The sequence below is a fragment of the Polyergus mexicanus genome, unplaced genomic scaffold, assembly GCF_030449975.1.
Source record: "Polyergus mexicanus isolate NDT 795.1 unplaced genomic scaffold, iyPolMexi1.0 SCAF_15, whole genome shotgun sequence".
Taxonomy (NCBI): domain Eukaryota; kingdom Metazoa; phylum Arthropoda; class Insecta; order Hymenoptera; family Formicidae; genus Polyergus; species Polyergus mexicanus.
Window position 1 is genome coordinate 6,144,512 of NW_027223335.1, and position 27,427 is coordinate 6,171,938.

The following is a 27,427-nucleotide window of genomic DNA, read 5'->3' on the forward strand; positions in this document are numbered from 1 at the left end:
AGAATTCGATAAAATGAAGTATATAAACGTTTGATGAAGCATACATAAATACGAGTAATGGAACCAACGAAATTTGAAGCGCTTAATGGTATTTTGCGCGCTACGGGCTTTGGGTTATAATTTTAAAAAACAGTGCAAGTCAGACACTCTGTATATCGCGTATGTCATTTACCAGGGCTAAGTAGAACAGCCGCGCTATAGAGTGCCAACTCGGTTTCAGTAAGCTTCAGTTCGGCGATACTTCTGGCCAGCTCGAATACGCAGGAAACAAGCTTCATTTCCGCCGTATCCGTCGTATAAAATGCCTCCTGCGGTAGCAAGGTATCGCCATATAGGACGCAGTTTTGCTGGAGATCGAGGTACCTGCTCATTCGTAGCACAGCCAACTCGAAGGAACCTGTTACATTTTAACAGGATATCAGCATATCCCAGCGCATAATTGCGCGCTTTCTTTATCTTCACTTATCTAATTTTTACATTATTTTCATTCTTTTTTATTTTTATTATTTTTATTATTCTAAGTAAGAGACGATTATATATTTATAGCCCATCTATACTACAACAGTTACAATATTGTCTATTAATTCGTCAACGCTTAAAAAAAAATCGGAAAATTTTCAATAACATTAATTGACATTAAATTATTGTGACATTTAATTGTGTTTTCATTAACAAAATAAATATTGATTTACTTTAAGAAATATTAAAATTGTTACTACAATTGCATTAAGTATAATGAGGTAATGCAATTACTTACCTATCCCATTTAAGAATTAAAAATAGAATAGAATCTTCAGATTAACCTTCTTCTTACACAAAATTTGCGCGTTAAATCACGCGCAAAAATACGCGAAAAAAGAACAAAGCTTTATCGTCGATAGGCGAGAAACCCGTGTTTACGCCAAAGATACAGTTACGTACCGGCCTTTAATAAAACGATCTGGTCGTCTTGCGAGAGCTTCATAAATCCAGGGACCATTTTGGCGAACTCGATAATCTGCTGGATGACGGTGGTTAGTTTCTGGGCACACTCCAACCAAAGTTGCTCGTGCGCCATGTTTTTATAATAGATCATTCTGGAGATGTCGGTGGGCTTCCGGAAGGACTCCTGGATCTGTTCCGTAGATACCAGGCACGTCCTTGCGTGCGCATCCGCTATCGTTTTCGAGAGAAGCTCGCTGATCTGTGCCGGATCTGCGGAAATTCAATGTATTTCCCGCTCGTAATTCGTTCCTTTCCTAGTAGATACATTTAGTAAAAAAAAAAAAAAAAAAAAAAAAAAAAAAAAAAAAAAAACCCGGTGGAAAGATTTATTCGGCAAATAAAAAGGATCTCAAATAAAAATCTTAAGCATGCAGTGCAAGCGTACGGTTAATCACCTTGTCGTACAAATTATCTTCATGTAATATCATCGTTGTAAACATTGTTTTTTATCATTAGATTAATTATTTTCTTAAATATATTGCAAAAATTACTTTTTTTAATAAAAAAATACTTGGTTACACAAGATTAGTCTAATTACAAATATAATAAAAATAGTTAGAACCACAAAGGATTTAAATAATTCCTATAAAGGATAATGCAAAAGATGTTTGTAAATCTCATACACTATAGTTATAATTGCTAGATATTTTGACTACTTGATTAAAATCAAGGATATATATATATAGCAAAAAATGTAACATTTACAAATCACATTTACAAATTTACATTTATATATCAAACACAATATATATATATATATGTATATAATTAATCTTCGAGTATATGTTTCACATTTTTAGAAAAATCATAATACATTTACTTACATTTTGTATACATACGCATAATGAAATCAAAGAGCACTTTCAAACAATAAATGTACTTCTAGATAAATGAAGAATGAGAAAAAAATAAAATTTATATATTTTGAACGATCAAGGTACGCAAAGTAGAGATAAAAATACACAAAATTATATAGAAAAAAACTTACAAAATTATCAAATTATTCGTGTAATTAGGAATACATATACAAGATATAAATATATACAATATGTACACACAAAGAGAATCAAAGACTTATGAATGCTAAATTTTTTACAATTTCTCCAGGAATGTAATTGTAAAAAACACACAGAAAATTCAAAGAGAGAGAGAGAGAGAGAGAAAGAGAGAGAGAAAGAGATAGCGTGAATAAACATAAAATATTTTAAATTAAAATATACATAAATAATATACATATATATTTGAACGTTCAGTAACATATTGCATGATACGAAAATTCAAATTTCGGGGTAAAGTTTCCGAGGACTAACATTTTCAACATTTAATTGTAATTTAAATATTCAATATGCTAAAACGTTTATAATAATTTTATCGTCGGATAGATATAGATAGTTGAAACTTGTAACATAAAAGAGCAAGCAATTTCTATTTTTAACAACTCTTTATGAATTTTTCATAAGGTTAAACTATTTTCCATGTTGATTAATACATTTCAAATGGCAAATCATCCTTCCTCAAGATATAATATAATTATAATATAATTAATATAATATAATTAAATTATCTTTTACCATTATTTGAAAATTATTAAATTTCAAAATATTATGTGATGTAAAATAAACATAATCCTGTTATTTTATATATATGTATATAAAGAAAAAGAGAGACAGATTTAAATCTATAATTTCAAAATTTTATAAATTTTAATAAAAGAGAGAGAGACATAGATATTATATTATCTAAATTATAATAATATGATTTTAATACTTTGATGTGAGCTTATTCAAACAATTTTTCGTACATCATTTAGTGTAAACATATTTAGTAAATATATATCTATATTATATAAAACAGTTTTCGCAAAAAGTTATTATTAATTTAAAAAAAGGAATATTTAAAAAAAAAATATATTAAAATAAATTCTCTCCAATATATAAATTTTTTTGAAATATAATCTCATCATAATTTTGTCAGTCCTCGAGAACATTTTTTGCAAGGGATCGGCAAGCAAGTTGGCTAACGAAGGGATGATCGCATGCCCATGCAAAGGGACACAAACGTAACCTCACATCTCATCGCATGGGACATACTGGGCAGACTCGGCACTTCGTCGTCCTCGGATGGGTTGCTGACCCTTTGCTGTTGGCCGCTTAGGAAGGTCGTCGAGTCGACCATCGTGTACGAGCCGTGGCCCAGGCCGGCGAGCTCGACCGTGGTCTCTTGCTTTACGGCGACGATTCCGCCACCGCTTAACGAACCGCTGCCGCCACCAGCAGCCCCTCCGGCGGCCGCGGCGGAACCGCTACCACCGGCGTTACCACTATTACTACCGCTACCAGTACCGCCACCACCGTTACCACCACCACCACTACTGCCGCTGCCGTTGCCGGTACCGCCACCCCCCGCGCCGCTCCCGGTCGTCGAGGCGGACAGAGACTTCCCTGATGCGCCGAAAAGTCAAAGTTCACGAGGGCTTGAATTGGTCTCGGGAGAGGTTTGGGCCGAATAGGTCTAAATATTTCAGCCCTGTGAATGAGTCCTATGCAGGGCCTATCTTACGCCTGGGCAAACCAGACATGTGTCTTATTTCCCTTTTATTAAGGTATACAGTTTAGGGAAATATAGTATGTATCTTCTCTTTTTTGCCTTTTATTAAAACATAGTGTGTAGGTAGTTCCTCGTAGATATATCTTTTTTTAAAATTCCCAGAATTCTAAAGATAGGCTCTGTGTTCATATGGGACATTTAATAAACGAGGAGAATATTATTTCTAAAACACGTGACAAATTTTTCTTAAGAAATCTTTTGAATATTTGAAAATACGAATAATTAAACTCCAAAATTGTCAATGGTTAATAGTTAATAATTTTCTAGGGCGTTCTGCGAACTTCAAAAATCTATGTATAATTGAACTGAGTTTAAACACTATTATCGAAGCATCTGTAAAGCTTCACATAAAGCCTCACATGAAGCTTGAAACGAATCTCTTAATAAATAAAAAGATTATCCTATGATATATGTCATCGGAAAATCTGCATAAAAATATAACATTATCAATAACGTTTAAATGTAATGGTAATGTTTACCTTCGGCAGATATAAATGTGTTCTATTTTGCGACATAACTCTGTCAAAGTGATAATTTCTACTATATTACATAATATTCAGGTTGAGAAAAATTTTGCATGCGATATTTAACATAATAACGGATTTTAACCTATATAATAAAATATATGAATAAGGCATGTACATTATTCGATACTGTACTATTTTAGGATTGCACCGTATAAACTATAGCAACTTAAGTAGTATAAGGATGTTTGTATAAAAAAAAAAAAAAATAAAAAAAAACGAGCGAGATTGAAATTGGAAACGAACGACAAAGCGAAATCGGTGCATTCTCTCTCTACATCATTAAATCCTTATTATTTCAAATATTTTTTATACTATTAAGTTGCATAAAATTAATACCTCGTAACAATAAAAATATAAATTTTCTAATAATATTAATTTTTTACATTATTGTTATAACTTTTTTTTACTTTTTAAAATATATAATATTTCTATAAACTTTCACGCACGAAATTTGATTGTCTTTTATATTAGAGTAATAAAAGTTTACGTTTTTTTTTTTTAATTAACTATTATAATATAATGTATCTTTTTTTATATTTTAATTTTTCGCTTTGATCAATATGTTGGACAACTAGTGATAAACATTGTCGTTGTGTCAGCCGGTTGCATGGTAAGTCATTTATATCCATTTCGCTCTTGTGCAAAGTTTCGTTACTATATATTGAATCAAACTCAGACTGGATCTCAATGAAACTAACACAAGTTACACAAGTTTGTTGATTAAATCTAAATTAACTTGAAAGACGATGCAATCGATTTTGTTGCTTGAAAACTCGAGACATATTGTTCTCAATATATTATTGCATATTGTTATTGGTATATTAATGAATTATATGCTAAACTAATATCTTCAATAAATAATATAAAAAATATAAAAAAAAAATAAATTACTTGATATAAATTATTTGAATAAACAATTTAACTCCATATAGTATTAATTAAAGTTACATTTCAAATTTCTTATGACGAGTCTTAAACAAAAATTTATAAAAAACTGATAAGTTTCGGTTATGCTAATTGAATTATATTTACTGTAATATTTTGTAATTTTTGTAAGAGATAAACAAATACAAATTAATACTGCATATATAAATAAATACAAATAAGTAAATAAATATCGTTATCGCGTAGAAGTTTTTTAAAAATTGTGTGCGGAAATATTTACAATTATTGAAATTATTAAATTATTGTTAATTATTATATTTCTCATAATTATTAATTACAAAATAAAATTTAAAGAGAAAAGTAAGGATATAAAAATATCAATGAAAATATTATGTCGACAGAGGGTGAAAAAGTTTGCCGCGTAATAGAACACAAAAAATATTTGCGGACAAAAAATGTTTTGTCTGAGAAATAATGATCGATGACAAGGTCGGTAGCATGATAGGAGATAGGAGACATTAAAGGCGTAAACGCAATTAACTGCGAGTTAATGACAGTGCTCCGAAATGCATTTAGCGTGCCGGTTACGAAGCGAGAACTTAAAGTTACGCCCACATTACAACATCTAATTTAATGCGTATTTATTAAAATGATCCTTTACATAACTCTAGTGCAATCGTACCAAATTTGTTGTCTTCGTATAATGTATCAAAATAAATCTACGATAATGTAAAATATTTACATAAAAGAGAAATGTATCAAGATCTTGCGAAGCTACCATTTTTTCAGTTCTATTATCTTATTGCGATTTCTTTCATCTTAAGTAAAATTAAAACTTTATGTATTTTCGTAATAATAATAATCAAAATGCAAAAGATTAATGCGCGTCTAGAGTTTGAGTCTTTATAAATCAGAAAAGTTTCTAATTATATATATCTCTCTTTTGTATTTATATTTTTGTACAAGTAAAATGGGGGGGGGGGGAGAAATGCTCTTAATTTTTAATAATAATATCTAAATTTACGTTAAACTTTTTATGTATTAGGGATTTATACATATGATTTTTTTTTTTTTTTTTATTATTATAAAGAGGAGTGCTACTGTATTTATTTACAGAAAAAAATTGGATTATGCAACGCTCCATACACAAGTATCGTTGATCTCATTTCTTCAAGAATTCTTTGTACAAGTTGGAATGAATTTTTTAATGGAAATTTGATTGGACAATTTATTTTTTCATAACTTGAAAATTTTTCTCATTAAATACCTTTGTAACTAAGCGCCAATTAAAAATTCTCTTAAAGTAAAGTTTAGTTAAAATTGGCTAAAGAACAAGCTATCTTTATTATTCGTGAAATTTAATTTCGAAAAAATCTTTTAATCTCCAATGTTTAGTACTTCAATTGATTACTTATTAATATTGAAACAATCACATTTCTTTTTATATTCTTTGCTATTTACAGCTAAGGAAAGTTATGGTGTGATTCTGGAAAATCAGCAGCATCTTTCGGACTAATCAAAAATTTTCAATCGCGATGTGATAAGAATGAAATTAATTTTTATTTTATTACGAGATTTTTGGTTTCTAGATTATATTTTTAATATACGTATGTATATATGTGTATGTGTAATATATTCGGAAAAATATGAGGTAATATCTTTTATGGTTTCGTTTAATGATACGTTTTCGAAATTAATGAATGATTTAATCGGTCCACGTATATGTTGAAAATGGTAAATAAAACACTACTTACCGGTGGTGACTACGCTGGGGAGGACCCCGGTCGCTGTGACGGCTGAAGGTGTGTCGGGAGCGACGGTATCCGCGACCTGTGTCTGCGTCGGCCTGGGATCGTAGGTCGTCGTGCTGTCGACGTAATCAGCGCTAAGCTCGTAATTCGTCATCGCCTGATGATTGTAATTCGTGCCGTAACCGCCGGTGCCGGGACCTGACGATGTGTATTCGCTACCACCATACGTGTACCTGTCGCAGACAAATCATGTGTCCATGTGTGAATCGTCTTCTTCCTCGTGTGACGAGAATTACGGAACAATATATGCTTTGATATATCGTTCGACGGCATTCGTATTTAAGTTTATATCACAACAATGACAGCTACATCAAGCTATTCTACTTCTTTTATAAATTATAAACTTTTATAAATAATTTAAATAATTGTGTACAATATATTTGATAAATATTTATAAATAATTTTATAAATTATAGATGTATATAAGTAAAAGTTTAATTAAATTTTCTTTAAGCAAACTGACGCAATTTTGACGTTCTATTATTCTAATATAAAGATGAATAACACTTACCCGCCATTATAGGGATGGTGTTGATCCGAACTACTCGGTGTTTGATGCTCGAATACACTGCTGTCTGGTGCCGTCTCCGAGGCCGCCCTCATTTGTGCCCTGTGGAATCTAACTTCATCTTCGACCTTCTCCCGTTGTTTCTTCGACATGCGCCCAAATTTAACAGCTGTCGGCAAAACAAAGGGTTTCATTAAATTTATATCGGTTTATTAAAACGAAATTATATAAATATTAATTTCTTTGTGATAAAATAATTTGAAGATATAATCACGTTTAGATTATAACATATTAAAAGAAATATATATATTTTTAAAGTGCTCTTAATACTTCATTACTTAACGTTCTCTTATATCGTAAATAAAATTTAAAATTCATTGATCAAAAATCGTTAGTCACAATGGAACGGCCCTTCGACGATTTTTCCGTTATGCTTGTTGTTTATTTTAGCTAATTAAAATTACGTTGAATATAACAAAAATATGAATTTTAAATATAAATTTTGCTAAAAAATAATGCACGATTCGACATTTTAATGCACTTTATAGATCAAAACAGTATTATATACTACGCGTGAATTTTTTACCACAACCTTGTAGACATTGATCCTTATTCTTCCACTTATTACATATACTAAGTTATACAGGCGACGTAAAAATTTCATTTTAATTCCGCACAATTCCTAGATAAGGTAAAGTATGCATAATCGAATAGCGCCGAACGCTTCATTTCGATTATCTCTTTCGCTACCTTACCCTTCTCCCCCTCTCACCATTCTTACAGACTTATTATCGCCATTGACGAACAATCATTGAGATTAGATAGAAGGAGTCATCGACGTGACGGTTGCCGTGAGGCGATAAAATCTAACGGCCGTTTTGTGAATCGATCGAAATCGAGATCGCGCAAGATCTTCCTCTCACTGTCTATCGGTCGGCGGACCGGTTCGTCGGTCCCTTCCTCATCGCGAAGAAGGCTCGGCGAGGAACGCGGAAGAGCCTCGCCGCGTCCTCCTCGTCTTCCTCGGCGACGCTATCATCGTCTGGTCGCGACGCACCCACCCAATGATGTCACACACACGCGAACTACTCGGGCGAACACGCGCGTGTACTGTTTCGAAAGCGTAACACATGATTTGGGATGTCTATAACTTCATGCGCATATATTTTTTCACCATCTTGGAATTCATTTTTTCTTGACAATCATTCTGAACCGCGATATGATTCTTTTAGAAGCAATTAATAATAAATTTGATATACATTAAGCTGACTAAGCTTTTGTAGGTAGCAAAATATTTTTCTGACTTTAATTTTTTAAGAAATATATATATATATATATATATATATATATATATATATATATAATAAAAATTTATATATATATAAATTTGTATTATATATATAATCAATATAAAAAAATTAGTAAAAAAAAAAAAAAAAAACAACAACTCAAGAAACGCAAAATAAATTGATTTGATAATAAAATTCGAAAAAATAATATTTCTTATTAAATATCTCTTATTAAATGTTTCTTATTACATGTCGTGTTAGACCTGTTAGCGTTAATTTGTATGATTTTTATTGTCTTCTAATATAATTAAAAAAAATTAATTATTTCTGCTATTATGTACATGATATCAATGCATTTGCAGTGCATCCTTGTATGCGTAAAATCACGCGCGTGCGTATCACAAGGGTGGTTAAGGGTTCAAATGACGGGCGAGGATCGAGAGGTTGATAAGGGGGATAGCGACGTCAGCAACTCTAACAGATATCATGTGGTGGCACGGCGAGGAGAGGGAGGAAGAGGAGGGTGATCGACCGAACGCGGATAAAGTGTAAACGAGAGAACGAGACAAAGAGAGAAGAAAGGAGAGAGAGAGAGAGAGAGAGAGAGAGAGAGAGAGATGGTAACAGGAAGAGTATGCACACCGACCAGTAGCTTACGATGCACTTTCTGGTATTCTATATACGTGCGCGCGTCCAGTAGAAACGATGTATGTGTTTGTTGCTTATCGTGTCGGAGGATAAATAAAGCGAGATACTGAATCTGAAATGTACGGCCAGACAGACTTCAGTATTGAATCCTAGTTTAATCCTTTCAATCCGATTTCTGATTTATTAAAAGAAAAGTTTAAATTCTTCACAAGGCTCTCTCTCTCTCTCTCTCTCTCTCTCTCCCTCTCTATATATATATATATATAATAAACAGAGATCAAAATTCGTAAAATTTAAATAAATCCAATTTTAAATGCTTCAATATGACAAATAATTATAAAAGCAATAAATCACATATCAAATGAATGCAATACCGTTTAATTAATTAATTAATCAATTATCATTATTTTGAGATATGCGTAATTTGTCTTAATTATTTTCGAATATTTATTTAAGATATATACGGTTTATTATTATAGTAAGAATAATAAAATTATAAAAGAATATAATATAAGTAACGATGATTTAATGATATACATTAATAGCTGTAAATGAAATGTAGAATGTTAGATATGAAATTTTAAATATTAATACAAGCCAATACGTTATTTTAATAAATTTTATATATTTTAAGTATAATGAAAAACGAGGAATTTCTGTATTATAGAGTCAAATTTTGTTTCATTTCAAGTATTGTATTGTTATTCCAAACAACATTTTTATTTACATTCTCAGAAGAAATCCTATAAAATTTGATTAATTATCAACAAGTTCTCTATTATACGATAGGTGATTCGTTAAAATCGAGCGTGACATCTTGTCATTATAATTAATATACTTACAAACGAAGGCGTGCAGTTTTTGATTATACAATCGTTAAATTTTATCGGTTATTTATTGATTTTGTCTCTTTGCATGAGGAATAATTTCAAAGCTGGGCTTTCAACGAACGCAAATCGCGCATCGACCATCGTCAACAATATTATTTATCCGCAGCCAGATAAAAAAGCCATGATAATTGACCGAAAAGCAGGAAACTGCGGTCACGCCCGAATATCGCGGCTAAATATCGCCTGACCGTGAAGACGGCAAGACGTATTATATTATTTGTTTAATATTGCGCAAAATTAATTAAAGTTAATGTAATAGTATATGAAAAATATTATACATATAATTATTATATATATATATAGTGTAAAATTAAATTTTATAAAAAAGAAAGTAAAAAAGAAAGGATTAAAAAAATATATAATATGATTTCCTAGAGACGTAATTGATTACATCAAGATTTGTTTTTAAAATTATTTAAAACTCTTGATTAAATTTTGAAATAAATAACAACCATCTAAAATTAATCATGAAAAATCAACAGCAAGTAAATATTAAAACAAAGTTGATATGAAAACAAAGCTTTTCTAAATCAATTATAATAAAATGCAAACTTGTTGTCTTGTTCTGTTTTATCTCGTTTGTTCCTTAATTTGTAACCAATAATTTTTTATTAATAATTTCATATAAACTATATTGAATGTAATCTGCGATCTGCTTTCAAGATTTTTGATCGTTTGATGCTTGATTTAGATTCACGGAAGTAACAATCACGAAGTTACAAAAATAGCTCGCGCATATAAAATTTATGCCGCACCTCTGCGAGCCAGATCGGGTTTATTTATCGAGCGGTATAGAAATGCTTGGCGACATGAGATCGAAGAACGAAACAAATTTGCTCAATCGATGCTACTGTTTTGCTCCGCGATGTACAAAAAAAGATAAAGAATAACATAATTCTGAAAAATACAGTATTTGTAATTAAAATGTCCTCGGGCCAAATTGAATAAAAAATGTCAGTTTTCTTTTTTACGATAAATCACCCTGTACGTTGCAATAAATTTTGCGAGTCCATTTAGTTTTGTGGTGAAAAAAAAAAAATATATATTTCAAATTAATATAACAAAAAGATTACATTTATTTTCGATTAAAACTGTAAGGTTTACTTTCAAATTTATTGTATAAATGTCTTGGATGATATAAAGCTAGAATAATTTCATATAAAACTCTTGCATCGCCTAACTAGATAATACTTTATTACACACCGCAAAATAAATTTCCATTTTTAATATAAATCTATATGTATCTGCCGCGATAATCGCAACAACATGTCCGCGACGCATTGCTGTTGATAAGAATCCGGTTCATCGTTTGATACATCTCGAACGAACGATTTCGATATGTCATTACAATGCAATAAATAATTAAGCTATGTTTCATCATTTTGTTAATCAACTTAGATCAATTATCGTAAAAATAATTGAGAAAATTATATTTATTCTTTGTTGTTTTATACAATAATTATACAAATATCTATATCATATTTAAGAGATAATAATTCTTTAACAAAATTTTAAATCTACTTTCAAAATTTTTGACGCGATGCTTAAAATAAGTTTACCCTTGCTATTTCAATTTTATCCAGATCTTTTTACGAAATTAGTATTTATTTTTCTATTATTGCAAAAAGTGGTAAAACTATAATACCGGAAACTTATTTCATTGTATATGTCTTTAATTTATTTTCCGAGAAGAGAAATTTAATTACAACAATATTATATTTCTTTTTAAAAATAAGAATTTAACTAACGCTAATAACTAAGAATAATAACTTTATAACTTCCATTTCACGAAACAAATTATTCTTATAAAGCAACAATTTTAACATTGCGCTACAATCTGTTTTACATTCTTATTCAATTTCACTGTAAAAAGTGATACAATCTTCGATTACAATTAATTTTGTATAAATTTCTTGGAAAGTTAATTATATAGAAAATACGCTAAATGTCAAATTGCCTTGTTACTCAGAAAATCATAAAAGTCGTTTTAAGAAAGTACAAAATGTGCAGATTTTATTTGGAATATAATAGTTGTATTTTTACGTAAAAGATTATATTTTAATTAACGTGAGATATCTGCATCTCGTCTTTATAATGGCATCAATAAATTCTAAAAAATTTATAGAAATTTATATAAGATTTTCGGATCTAGAATTGCTATCTCAACCACTGTGTCTCCGACCGGTTTCGTTCCGATAGGCTTTATCCGTCCACCCACGAGGTATCTTTCGTCTCTGGATTCGTCTTGACGGCCTTGTCTATTAATACCATTAGTCGCTTTCGAGAATAGGCTTCGGACAGGGTATACACAAACGCGGCTGTTTAACGCGCTAAAGACAGTTCGTGGCTCGCTCCGATAAGCTACAGCGATGACTCGCCGCGGGGAGGAAAGACGAATCCCTGATAAGGGGTCGTGCACCCCGGGATTGGCACGCGTAGTCTCTCGTCGCAATCTGCGTGTATCTAACTGCCTTCGTCATTCGTTGACGCTTCTTCGATTTTTCACGTGAATGGATCGCACCGTTTGTTGATGCTCCATTATGCAATAAATCGTTACTAATAATCAATCAGTTTCCTCTTCACTCATTACTCAATTCGTCAGAAATTTAAAGAAATAAACAATACGATATTTTACTATTTAATTCTACGTTAATTAGATTAATTTATATATAGTTTTCAAGAGTTGAAAGTTGCGTTTAATATATACAATATTATGTTTCCTGTTAATTTTTTAAAATATAATAAAAAATATGATGACAATTTTTAAATTAGATACGAAAATAACTACATGAAATATTATATACATTTTGCGATTCGTGCATTTTTTCTCGTCACATCACTCGTTTATATTGCGTTATTATCTGCACGTCGCGTAAATATCAGTCATCGGTGTTGCTCGCGTATGTCGCAATATTGCGTCCACACGCGTGATAGTCCTTCGAACAAAGAAGCTTTTTAAAGAGCTCGTGCGACGCTCAACTATGTTTCACGCGAGTCCCGTAAAACTTGTATATCGCTGTAAACTTTCTGTTTGATGCCGATTGTATATGAGAATCACATAAGCATAAAATATCGCGCATTCGAGAGATGCATAAATATAATCTCCAATTCTTCTAAGATTTCTTATAGATATGTTATAGATGTTATAAATGATTATCTTCTTATGTATATTCATTGGTTTTTTCGCAAACGAAAAAAAGAGTTTTGCTATATGTAGACATCCAGAGAAAAAGAAATATATATATATATATTATAATATTTTATATGGTGTGGAAATAATTTTTATACGATAAGCTTTTAAATCTTTCCAATCAAAATTTACGCAGAACGACAAGATAATTTGTCTTTTTAAAAGAAGGTAACGAAAGAAACAGTCGAGAGCACTCACCATCTCTTGACATGCCGAGGCGTAGGCACTTTTGCAACCGACAGTACTGGCACCGGTTTCTGTTTACACGGTCCACCACACAATTCTTGTTCCGCGGACATTGATAGTTGACAACCGACGACTGCGACCGCCTGAAAAAGCCCTTGCAGCCCTCGCAGGTGATCACGCCGTAATGCACGCCGCTGCTCTTGTCCCCGCACACCTTGCACGGGATTATCTCGATCTGGGCTGCAATTATAAGAAAGACGAATATTTCAATTGCGAGATCTCCTGCGACGAGATGTCTCGCGAAAAGTTTCGCCTTACGGCTCGCCGCGATCTTTCATATTTTATTTCAAGTATTTTAGGTCGAGAGAACATCAAAACTCACGTGTGTGTATTATATACATGTGTGTATTTAGTGATGTACCAATCACAATGAGTTATATACATTTGCGTATAATCTTCCTCTCTCTTCTTTACATTTCACATTTCTCTCTCTTTGCTTCACCCAATTAATATAAAACATAAAAAGATTCTTTAAATCTATATATCAAGATATGTAAATCTTTCTTTAAGAATATACATATATTGTAAAACATCTTTTTTTTTTAACCATAAGACAATAAAAAAAAATTCTTGAGTAACGTAACAATATTTTCTAATATAAACTATATAGTTTCGAAATTAAAATCGATATAAATTTTAATAAATTCAATGTACTTCGTGTCTCTCAATAAAATGTAATTTATATTATATATTATGCATTTGTAGGCAAAGTTTGATTCAACGGTCCGTTTGCTTTTTTCATAAATCTTCTTTTTTTTTTTTTAAATAATTCTACCTCGTATCGAATTGGCCGGCAATCTACGATCGTCGAGGATCGCGCTGCCAGTGCCGGTGGGAGGCTGCGCGGATCTCTCTCTCGATCTTTCCGTCGACTGAGGACTCGTACTATCCGCACCCCACGTAGGCCCGCCAAATCCTGACAGACTTCCTTCCATTTACGAATCTTTCTTGCTGATTTCATTTACGATTTATCGTTGGAACAATTTATTTCTCGCGGCTCGATCCCGTAGATCTGTCACGCGTGATTACAATCGAAATCAGTCGTCCGTCGAATGGACGTTCTTGATTAGTCTTTAATTAATCTTTGTCGTAAAATCATACAATTAAATTCACATTTGCTTGTTATATGGTGTTCTAAAAAAAAAACAAAAAAACATGTAGTCATTGTTAATGTTTTGATTAAGCGTTTAAAAAAATTGAAATTAATTTGAAACCATGAAAAAGGGAATTCCGAGAATTAAATTTTTACTAGTATTTAATATTTTTTAATTTTCAATTATGTATTTATCTTGCTAAATTAACCTAATTGTGTCATTTTCTCATATTTATTATAAAAAGTATAAGAGTATTATATTCCTACAGAGAGAAAACAAATAATTAGGTAAAATTCAAAATAAAAGAATTATATATTATATATTATAAAGCTTCGAACATATATATAAGATAAAAAGATCAAATATTGCTTCTTTAAATTTTATTTAGCGAAAAATAATATTTCTATATAAGCGATGATGATTGGCGAGTCTCAAAGTCTATCGTTTTCGTTATCTGTTGGAGTTTGATTCTAATTCTTCGTTCGCTTATCAAGAATGAGGAAGATAATAATATCTAGACAGACACTATGCTATCGTAATTTAATTCGATTTCTAATAGACACTAATATGAATTACATTTCTTTTTCACATGTCAAATTTACAGATTGAAATACCTTTTCGCGAATCTCTGACCGATAAATCGAAAAGAAAATATAATCTCTTTATTAAATATTGAGATATTTTAATAATTTTTCTTGCAATTTTTTTTCGAATTGAATTTTCGCTCCGCATATATTTTTAATACGAAACGCATATCCTTTACGTATTAAAATGAAGAAATGTGAAAGTAAATTTTCGATTCGTGTAACGCTTTGAAATTATTTCCCGTCAACTTTCCGAGAAATTAGATCGATTCCCGAGATTGAAAAAAATCGTATGAAATGAGAGACTTGGGTGATGCGCGGAAACAGAAAAGCCCGATGCAAAAGCAGTTTCGTAAAGCGAGAAGGGACGGGCGGATCGGTCGTGAGAGACACGGAAGATGATTCACACGTGTGTGTGTGCGCGCGCGCGGAAGCGTGGATTCGGTGCGTGCGGCCAGCCGCCCGTTTGGATATATATCGCACCTCTCCCGTCCGGCAACTCTAGCGCCACGAGCAGAGCGTCGAGGCGCTTGCACCATACGTACGCGGCCGAACATTACATAACCGAGAACGATGAACCCAGAGTACAGTCACCCGGCACGCTCGCATCTTCGACATGCGTCATGCGGAGAGCGCAGCGGCATAACGGCGTGGCCGACACTCTTATACCCGGAACTCCCGAAATCGAGACGACCGTCGATATATCGTTGCAATTCTATATGCAATGCAATTTTTAGATATTCATTAAATAGTAAACACAAAAATCACACATGATCTCTGGCTTCATTGTATAACAGATATAGTATAACATAAATGATGTATCACGTTTAATATCTGTGTATAGTAAAATAGAACATATTAAAAATCAATTTAAATAAATTATTTTTTTTTTGTATATATACATTATATATATATATATATATATATATATATATATATATATATATATCCAATTGATTTTATTCGTTATGATATATCTATTATCTGCGAGGAGTACTTTTGATATTTCTCTTTCAAATCATGTTGCGTTATCATCTTGCGCTTTATTTTCTTCAACTTGTCACGATAATCTTTTTTCAATAATGATAAAAATAGTTAACACCGCGAGAGAATTCTTTTTTTTTTTACTGTAATTTTATACAAGAATCTAGCGATGTAATTTTCTGTTCGATTTATCTTATGTTTTTCTTATGTTGTAGCGAATTTAATCTACAACAATATAATATCTGTACAATGCTCACTATAGCGCGTTATATGATCTTCTTTTTTAATTGATCTAAGTATACGGATTGTTTTTATTAATATTTAATGCAATGTCTCTCTCTCTCTCTCTCTCTCTCTCTCTTTCAATTACAATTACCATATGAATCTAATGTATACATATGATTGTCTATATTGCTGCTATTGTCTATTGTTAATGTACAAACTTTATTTTAATTTTTCGGATCACAACTCGATTACTTTCTTTGTTACAGTAAGCTTTATTCAACTAACAATGAGTTTAAAAGTTTAAGATATAATGCCAAGTATGTTTACGATAAATAAATATTTTCTACAAATTATATGTAACTTATCCGTCGATATAACTTTACGATATCGAGAAAACATTTTGAAAAATAGAATTATGCGTGTATGTGTGTGACTATATTTTTTAAATAACATCACGGATAAAATCGTCGCGCAAGGATCATTTTCGACAGATGTTTGAAGATCGTTATGCTCAACTGCGATGCACGATCGTTGATTTAGATTTCTCTTGAAGATGAAATTTTTAGAAATTCTCATAGCGATTCCCGCAGAATTTATGCACGTTACTTCACATTGTTAGACGCAATAAGAAATATGAACATTTTCACGCGTAAGCATAGAGTTCGTCAATAATGTTGGACATAAACTTCCCATTGTAAAGTAAAATTTGATTTTTCTTCGAATCTTGTCCCCGTAGAGATGAACAATCTTTCGCCCAAAGTACAATAGCGCGACGCGAATAGCGCGCAAGCGCGACGGAAAGATATGGAGTTACGCATATACACGCGTACACGCGCACTCTTCCTCGTGGTATTTTTCACCTGGAGACCTTCTAATCGCACAATTCGATTACACTCCGTGTCTACGTCGCATACATTTCGTATGACACGCGAACGCGCATACACGTACCATATTCGCGATTTTTATGCGATAAGCGGACGGAGAACACAAAGTTGACGAAAAATGGAAAAAGACGATGGGCACTTTCGCGAATCGATTTTCGTCGATCAGATAAGAAATTTTTTACTCGTATAAACGGAGGAACACGGCATACTTCCGTTCAATGCCCGCGTGAATATATGAAGGAGAAGATGACGAGGAAATCCCGGAGAATGTTACGAAGAAACTGCACGCAATAATGAACAGGAGATGAAGCGAACAGTGGAGGACAAGCTCTGAAAAAGTGAGAGGAGAGCAAGAATTTGTCCATGTACATATATAATGTGTTAACGTGCATCGAAACACTCGCGGTCGCAATCAGATTTCTTCGAGCGATCGAGAATTTCGGCGAGACACTCGGAGCGTGTATGATCGCGCGAGTGAAGAACGAGCGTACACGCGGCGCGTCTGCGTCCTCTCTCTTCCTCTTTCGTATCTATCTCTCTTGCGAAGAGAACACCGACCTCCTTGCTCACGCTCGCGCACACGGCTGGAAAAACTCGCGGAAAGTTCACGACTGGCGGTATGAATATTTCGGGGATTCTGACGAGCCGCGGTGGCAGTAACGTGTCGAGGAAGGAGTGAACGAGAGCGAAAAAGAGAGAGAGAGAGAGAGAGCGCGTGTACGCCCGCACGTCGCGGATGGAAGAGAGAAAGAGAAAACATCAGTAGAAAAGACACAGACAGAACGGGCTTGAACCAAAGGAAGGAAAGAGCGAGAGCGAAATAGAGAGAGAGAGAGAGAGAGAGAGAGAGAGAGAGAGAGAGAGAGAGAGAGAGAGAGAGAGGGAGAGAGACGGAGGGAGATGTTTTTCGGGGACCGGCGTTAGCGGGCTGGCATCTCACAATATGTCAGAATTCCCCGCGCCTCCCTTCTTCACGCGACGATGCGAAGGGTCACTGAACTACGCGCCTCCGCTGATGATGGCCGAGTGCCTCACCCTTTGCTCCCCCCCCTACCCTCTTTCCATCCGACACCATCTCCCTCCCTTTTGACAGCAAAACGGCCCCCACCGCCCCCGCGAAGACTACCGAACATTGTCGGCGACGGCCGATCCGTGTCGGAGAGGACCGAAAGCCGCGCCGGCCGGATTACGAGCGTGCAGCGCGCGCTTTCTGATCTCGAATCGTGCGACGCGTTTGCTTTATTAGCGCGCCTTGTTAAGGTCACTGGCGTGCTACCTAAATGCATGCGCGTATCGTGTTTCCCGCATTGGAAACGCGGTTCGCGTAATTTTGGGGATTTCGTGGCGGGGATATAGAAGTCGCGACGCTCGTTTTTTGACAACGAGCAGTTTGAACACGTGAAAACAAGGGATGAGAATACAAAGAGATTATTTATTTTCTTTCTTTTAAGATATTTTAAATTAATTTTTTCACAATGATAAAAGCTCATGATTTCTGACTTACATTTTGATTCGATGATATGAAATTGTAAATGAAGGAAGAATTTAGTTTTTTATATTTATATTTTGTATATCTAATATTGTTTAAACTATTAAATAATCGCAGAAAATTAATTATCTGATCAGCATGATCAGTATGTTTACACATTATCGAGTGTAACATTCTTTCGTCAGTAATTTAATATTTTCTTAAAAAAAAAATAAAATAAAATTTACTTCATCCGATCATATACACACAGTTGATACTTCTTATGACGCCGCTTGTATTCTGGCATTTCGTAAACTAGTAGCATCTCCTGAAATTTATACAGAAAAAATTCTTCTCTCTCATATATTATACGCTCTTTTCCCTCTGACATCATTATCTGGTCCTTCATCCTTTTCCGCTTACATTCACATCGCGGTCCCATCCCTTATTCGATACTCTATCATGGTATGCAACCATTCTCCTCTTCCCTTTCATTTTTCCTTCATTATCCGACTCTCTCTCTCTCTCTGTTCTTTCCCGAACACGCGCCGGTTTCATCCCCACCACTTCCCCACCGCACGTCGTTCTTTCCACGCCATTTTACTCCTTCCTTCTCTCTTCGTTCCCTCACCGCTATTCTCCCACCCCTTCCTCATCGTTCCCCATTGTCCTCGCTCGCCTCCCTGTCCTCTCCCTTCTCGCACTCGCCGCTCACTTGTGAGTGATTTCCTCCACTCTCCCCCTCGCCGTGTCCCTTTCGCTCCTTCGCTCATTTATTGCATAACCGTGCACACGAGGTTGCCAACCTGCGCCGCGTAATACTCTATAAATACATTTCGCAAATAAATATTCGCGCGACGACGATATGCATGCGCGCGAGCCGGTGATTGCAACGCGTCGTCATTATCGTCGTCGTTGTCGTCGTCTACCTTTGTGCCGTGGAATTTAACATGTAAGATTGCGCGATACCGCGGATAAAGTAGATAAGCCAGCTTTTGATAACAAGATGCGCGCGCCAGTGGCTGATGCGTGTACCGATTCGTTTATTTACATTGCTCGTTGTTTAGGAAACGGGCGAGATAGTGATTATCGTTAAATTTGCTGTTTGTCGCTCATCAATCGGAATATTTTGGTATGATATATTTTTCGCGCATTATCATAAATCAATTTAGATCGATTTAAAGCAATCTGAATCCGTTTTTGATCGTAGGTTTTTCACACCATGAATTCTTATTATTGTAATAAAGATTTTAATAATGCGTATGCATTCTGCGTACCATACATTATTAATACAAATCTTCTAATATTACAGACTCTCATCGAGAGAAATTCCTGGTACTATATATATTTTTTAAATCTTTGATATCATTAATGTAAATAGATCGTAAACATTACGGGTATATGGTCCATCTAAATTTGAGCGTATAACTCTAATTTCATCAACGAGAGATGCGCGCTAATTACCCAAATAATCATTGCAATTAATAACTTGGATCGTTCCGCCGTACCTAATTTACACAAATATTGAGTCATATGACAACTGGTAATAACGCAAGATATAAACCATTTTTCAGACTTGAATGCGTAACGATTCAAACGTAATGTAGATACGAGCGAGTGAGTGCAAAGGGTTAACGTCGCCGCTCGTTCGCTCGCATTCACGCGACACGCAGGCTGACGTCACTTCTGACCGGTCCCGAGACGACGAACTTTAAGACAGGCGTTTCTCAACAGGCGTATAATAAACGTCGAACGCGTAATTCGTGCCAAGTCCGCACGTAATGCTGTAACCGCGGTATAGCGATACGCTCGCGCGCGTCATCTCGGAAAGCTCGCGAGGTTCAACGACTCTCTCGGGCTATTATCCGTCGTACGAGCGACGCGCATTGTTTGGCGAACGATCGTAGGCGATACGCCGAGATTTCGACGACGCAGATCGCGATGACTAAACTGTTAACCCATTTCAGCGATGAAATAGACGAGAATGTAGAAATATGAAATAATAAGCGTAGAAATTGATCACGCATCGAGAGATATTATGATTTCTTTTGATTTTTTTTTCGCACGAAAATTTATTGTACATTTCAAATGGCTATCAAATTGAGAGAGGAAAAGAGAGTGTCTACATAATTTATGTGCATATTACATTGGAATATAATTTTAGTGCAAAACTCATAAAAATTCAATTCATAAGTATTAGGAATGTAATTTATAAATTAAATGTCTGATTTTAGGTAGATCAAAAACATAACAAACATTTCGATATCATATTAGAAATTATAATAAAAAGATTAGTTAAATCCAATATAGAAAAATTCTTTTTATATTTTTTCTCTATTCTCTCTCTTAAAATCTAAATAAAATATAAAGGTTTTAAATCCTTATATTACATCAATTTACATTTTAATATTTATATTTTTCTGGTTATTAATGAGTGACCTAGTTTGTAATTTGATAATTTATGAAAATTCAACTACGACACCATATACCGATATCAGGATATTATTTTGTTACAATCCAAAAATGATGTAATGCGCGAGCTTGATACGAAATCGTTAAACACGAATGGAAATTAAGGTAGAAATTATTCGAATCAAATAAATTTCAATAAAAAAATTAATATCTCGGAAAGCTTTCTGAACGCGTTATAACATTCGGATCAATCTGCTATTAATCACCGAATACGATATTGATATTATAAAACGATTACTCAGCGCGATAGAAAACGAGTTATTAATATCATTATATCTCATCTGATTGAAAAATTCGATTGAAAAAAGCTTCTCTTAAATAGATATCAATTCCGAATTTATCGATAACATCGCAATGATAATTGATGCAAACCCTACGTCAGAAGATAATGCTATTTTTTTGTCGAGCGTTACATTGGCAACCATAGGTAATAATAATCGTCACGCTTTTTTATATCAAATTTCTAAATGCATTTAATTGTTGGCGTGATGGAGAAAATTAATATATTGATAAACTCATATATTGATGCACAGAATATATTCTCTCGTATTACTATACTTTTTTTTTCGTTATAATTAATTTATGCGATGTCATATCAAACTTTCATTCAAGATATCATACGATTAAATGTAATTATAATAATGTAATTTATTTCTCTAATTAATTTGTAAGTTATGTTACTCTCCTATAACTCTGAATCTTTCTTATTGTTATGATGGATTAAGTTCAAGAAATTAAAATAAAATTTCTTAACTTGGTATATCTCACATTTTACTATTTGTTCTCTTATTTTTCTTTCTCCTTCTCTCATTTTAATGTCAGTATTTTAATTTATTTAACTTTTATATCATAATGTCCACCTAGTTTTCTTTATTTACTGGTATGCAATTAGTATTAGAAATTACTATTAATAAATTTTGTTTTTACTATAACATTGACAATAATAATATTCAGATTATACATCAAGTTAAGAAATATATTCTTAAGGGATTATCATGTATAAATAATAAATATATTTTTTCTGTCGCGTAGTACAATTTACTTTCATACCGATTGCTTTGCGTTCTGACCTACATTTCGGATCGAGATTCACGCTGCACTCGCTATGACCATGCACTGGTTCCATGAATCGCACTCTAGGAATCGTACTATAACGCAAGAAGTCGAGTATGGTAAGTCTTGTAATAGCGACATTGGAGATTTTAAATTAAATTATACAAAAAAAAACAAATGTATGCATATTGTGCCGAAAATGGCATATTAGCTTTTGATATTAAAATCCAAGTGTTTTAATTACATACTCTAGTTACATGGCTACTCTCAAGTTACGATAGCATAATTAATACGAGTTTAAATTAAACGAGAAAATATTACAATTTTTATTAACGATCAAAATCGATGATCGTAATACTACCATAGAAAAAAGCTTTCGTAAGAAATTTGTTGAGTTGATTCTGTCGGAAACAACATCTACGTTCGATGTAAATTAATGCGGATCGAGACTTGTTAATGGGAATCACTTCCTCGAGTATTTTGCACGCATAAATAATGTTTGCAAAAAGATTTTCATATGTTGTAAACGATAAACATTGATTGTCAAATAGATTATTGCAGCTAAATATTCGATTTTAAATATTGATTTGATTTTGAGATTCAAGAATTAAATTAAAGCTTCTCACCAAATGACCTACATTTGCGAATATTGTAATTTCGAGATTCATCGTTTATTAATCCGTCAAATAAGAATTTGAAAAGTAATATGACAGATATAAAGTTAAATGATGTCTATAGAATTATGCATACACGTTCATTAAATAAATGTAATAATAAATGACTATTATACTTCCCAATTATCTTGATTATATATATATATATATATATATATATATGCACAAATTGATTACTACAACGAAGTCAGTTATATTATAAATCCAATAATACGCGTTTTATTTTTTGATTAAAAAAGAGAAATAGAAAATAGAAAGAGAGAGAGAGAGAGAGGGAGAAAGACTTTCGATAAATTATTTTCATATATATTAAAAAAACAAAACTTGTTAAAGTGTAAATGATAAATGCTGTGATAGAATTCAATGATAAAAATTATATATATATATATATATATATATATATATATATATATATATATATATATATTCTTGGGATTATATACATTTTAAGCCTCTGTAATAATTCATACAATATTCGTCGGAATTAAATTTCACAGTGTAATAATTGATGGTTAATATTTAACTATTTCGAGGATTATTTTTAGATTTTCCATTTTTTTTTTAAATAATAAAATAAGATAAAATAATATTATTTCAATGAATCTTTATGTATTACGAATAGATCGCAAGATATTTGTTATACAATATATTAATATCATCTTATTTCGAATATTTGTTAAACATATTTTTTGATATTACTAAAATATTATTAATAGAATACGATTTTTTTTTTCCAAAGAACCATTTCTTTTCATAATTTAGAGAAAATGAAAATTCGCATCATGTTTTATGGGAAACATTACGAATATAAATAAAGAGAAAAACAAAGAGAGTTAATATTACTCTCGAACGGTTTCGGCTAAAAGCTCGTCGCCGATTGATCGATACGGGATAACTGATCTTCAGAGAGTTATGCAACTCTCTCGATTTTACGCCATTTTGTGAGAGATGTAACCGGTAACGGACGTGCTTTACACACAGGGAGCACAATTTCTCTCGCGCTCTTTCAATTTCTCTCTTCTCTCTCTTTCTCTCTATTTATCTATCTATCTATCTCTCTTTCTCTTGCCCGGCCGCGGGCAAAAGTGACCCGTTACAGTTTCCTTAACAGAGATCCCAGATGTGGTAACGCTTGCGACACGGATAATCACAGTAGTACACATACACGCAGGCCAGAGGCGACCGATCGAAAGATCGCTCTCTCTGCCAAGATCGTCCGGCATTCGAAATGATCTTCGGATTTGGGCCGCGCGAGACGCGAATAGCTATTTCGTATAACACTGTGTATAGTGAACGCGAGTCTAAACAGCACCGCGTTATGGATGCGTCCGGACGTACATTGCAAATTTATTTTCGCATCAGCTTCCTGGAGAATACTCCGCACGCACAATCAATCTGTCTATTAAATATATCAACGATGAAGATGTACTTTAATATATGGTACAAAAGAATAAATTTATATATCTCGGAATACAAAATAATAAAATACAAATAAAAGGTATTCTCTGTATAATTTTTTGGGGGCATTGATACATTCTTAAAATGTTCTATTGATTTTTCTTTCTTTTCATTCATTGCGAAATATGTAATAATTACTTTTAGCAACTTATTAAATATATGACACAGTTTTGAAGAATCGTAAATATGAAAATATGAATGAAATTTCGCTTTATTGCGAGCAATCATGAAACTCTTGCCGCATTTCAATGCCCGTGACAGCTGCGTTAGATTGTGTTATACCGAGTACGTTGTCATCTGAGGAACGTTGACCTTTACTTTTTGGCATTTCGTTCTCTCGTGTGCTAAGACTTTCATTATATCGGTTGTTTTGTGTGTGTGTGTGTGTGTGTGTGATTCGTCGGAGCATTTCCAGCGCGACAGAGACCTTACTTTTCACAGATTATGGGTTATGTGTAAACCTTGTTGGTATAGTAAATCTTGCATTTCAATTTTAAATCGTGCGATTAATGTATTTATAAATATTACGCACATTAGATTTAATTATATTAAATTATATTCCGCCATTAAACGAAATTATATTAAATTTCAATAAAAAAACACATATAAAGATAAAAAGTTATCTGACAACAGCGTATTTTTAAAAAATAAAAAAATATAAAATTAAATAAAATCTTATATGATGTGGTAAATTATTCGTACGACACATACTTTGCGAAGAGAGATCGGAGAGAAAAACTTCCATGTTAGTAAAAACAAATAAAACAAAAGCCAATTAAAAAAGCGAAGGCAAATCGTAGCATGAATTCAATAGTGGCGAACGTGGGTTCACTATACTATTGTATACTACTATACTGTAATAACGCGTACGTCCACGTCGCACTCATTGACAACTCGGTTCGCGGTTTTAGACGATGGTTGCTTCGACAACGGCATATATCGGCGCAATATAGTTTCATATTATCCACTCCTCGTGCAATGAGGAAGACATATTTCATAATTCCATCGACATAGGTACCTATTGTTCTTTATGTGTACTCTCATCGCCCTATTGCAATAGCCGTACTATAGTCAGGAAGTGGATATATAAAATTCAAGCCCTCTCTTCAAGAGAACAAGATAATATAACTTCAATTCAATCGATTTCGGCAGAATTAGATTTCGCAATTTTGGAACCTAGTATAATCGAAGGCTTGACATATAACCCTGTTTCTATAAACGTTCTATATTCTTAAAGAAAATTCTTCTAAGAAACACATTATTCTCATTGATAGTATAAATATTACTTATAAAAATATTGAGAGATTATATAAGAGAAGAATTTTTCTAGAAGTGCATTTTTTTCCTTCAAAATATTGTTCAGAAAAATAGCTTATGTGTACAGGTTTCTGTTTCTAGCGATTTTATATAATATCGTTTATGCTCAATCTTAAATTGCAATGAAATAATCATCTTCGTCTCTTAATTATTTATTAAAAATTTTTTAAATAGATATTGTTAAAATCAATTATTAAATATTATTATCTAAGATCCATCGCCTAAAAAGTCAGTTATTGTCTGTCCAAATAATAGATTTTTCTACTTTTTTAATTCAGAATTATGAATAAGAAAATGATAAGAACCATGTCACGTAAATTCAAATTTCGTTAGATTCGACTGAGTGAATGAAGAACGATTCTTTTATATGTGAAAAGTAGATATAAATTATTTGAGATAATATGTGATGTATTTCTTATATTAATGACAGGATTTTATTATACACAATGATATGATACACACGTGTTTTGTGTCATTGCGTTGTACTCTTCATCGTCGTGCAATCGACGAATAGAGACGGTACGAATCATGCAACGAGTCATTGGTGGGTATCGAGACGTAACAATTCAATGTCGATGAAATCTCACTTCGATCGCAGATTAGAACAATGACACGCGCCTTCGAAATTACGAATTCATTTTAAATTCGCAAAGAAAGGGAGAATATTAATTTTTTTCTTTCACATAAATAAATAAGATACTTTCAATTGTATCATTACACGCGTCAAGTAGTATCTTTATAAAGTATCAGAGAGGAGTATTAAAAATGATGAAAGGGAAAACCGATCCTGAAATCTATATCTAACAATTGCCGGATATAAGTGTGGAAAAGGGGGTAGGCAAGTAAAAGAACGGAAAAGAAGAAAGAGAGAGAGAGAGAGAGAGAGAGAGAGAGAGAGAGAGAGAGTAAGATGCATACAGGTCGCGTCAACGGACGTAGAAACGAGCGATGTCCAGTTCTTTCCCTCCCCCTCCCCCGTACCCTCACCCCCGCGTGCGAAAAGTCAACGTTTTTCCGGCGGTCAATACGAGGAGAACCGAGAGGCGACCGGGTGTCGGAAGGTTAGTAACTTGGTCAACGGTGAACGACCGGGAGTCTGCATCACGCCTGCGCCGTTACGCCGCTGACCCAGATGCGCGCAACGTGATTGCCGCTCGGCCGTTCTCGTCGATCCTCGGCGGCCCCCCTTAGGGGGCCCCGCGCGGCCGCCCCGCGGCTGACCCACATCGCCGTTACTACTGCTGGCCGTCACTACTCGCCTCGTGGACGGCGATGCGCGAACGTTCGTTCTTTTGCGCTTCTCGTTGCGCGTTCTTTTCCTTCAAAGATTTTTATATATATAGTAAATTAATCCCTTCGAGATACGAAACATGTATATCAACGTCACTTTAGAATGTAGGACAAAAATATTAATATTTATAATTTTATTATAATCATTAATCTTTGCGATATGTATCGCCAATCATTTGTCGTATAATAAGGTGATATATTTTTTTAAATACTCTATCCGATTGTCGTTGAAACTGCTAATTGAATATCGATTGTTTGTAATTATTTCACATTCCGATTTATGTATATTGTCTCGCTGTACGGTTAAAAATAGCATTTAATATATTAAGTTGATTTCAT

General features: G+C 33.3%; 1 protein-coding gene across 12 annotated transcripts in view; it reads right to left on the reverse strand.

Annotated features, from left to right (window-relative positions):
- Hr3 (Hormone receptor 3) overlaps positions 1-27,427 on the reverse strand; it is an 81,194-nt gene that overhangs the window by 11,107 nt on the left and 42,660 nt on the right. For 10 of the 12 annotated variants that reach the window (XM_070307676.1, XM_070307675.1, XM_070307684.1 and 7 more), the window contains 6 exons: positions 13,538-13,765; positions 7,326-7,491; positions 6,758-6,987; positions 3,054-3,425; positions 922-1,194; positions 173-397 (listed from right to left, as the gene is read on the reverse strand). In XM_070307676.1, coding sequence (XP_070163777.1) covers positions 173-397; positions 922-1,194; positions 3,054-3,425; positions 6,758-6,987; positions 7,326-7,491; positions 13,538-13,765 — 1,494 coding nt within the window. The remainder of the gene's footprint in view (positions 1-172; positions 398-921; positions 1,195-3,053; positions 3,426-6,757; positions 6,988-7,325; positions 7,492-13,537; positions 13,766-27,427) is intronic. The other 2 variants (XM_070307678.1, XM_070307687.1) reach the window with 2 other exon arrangements.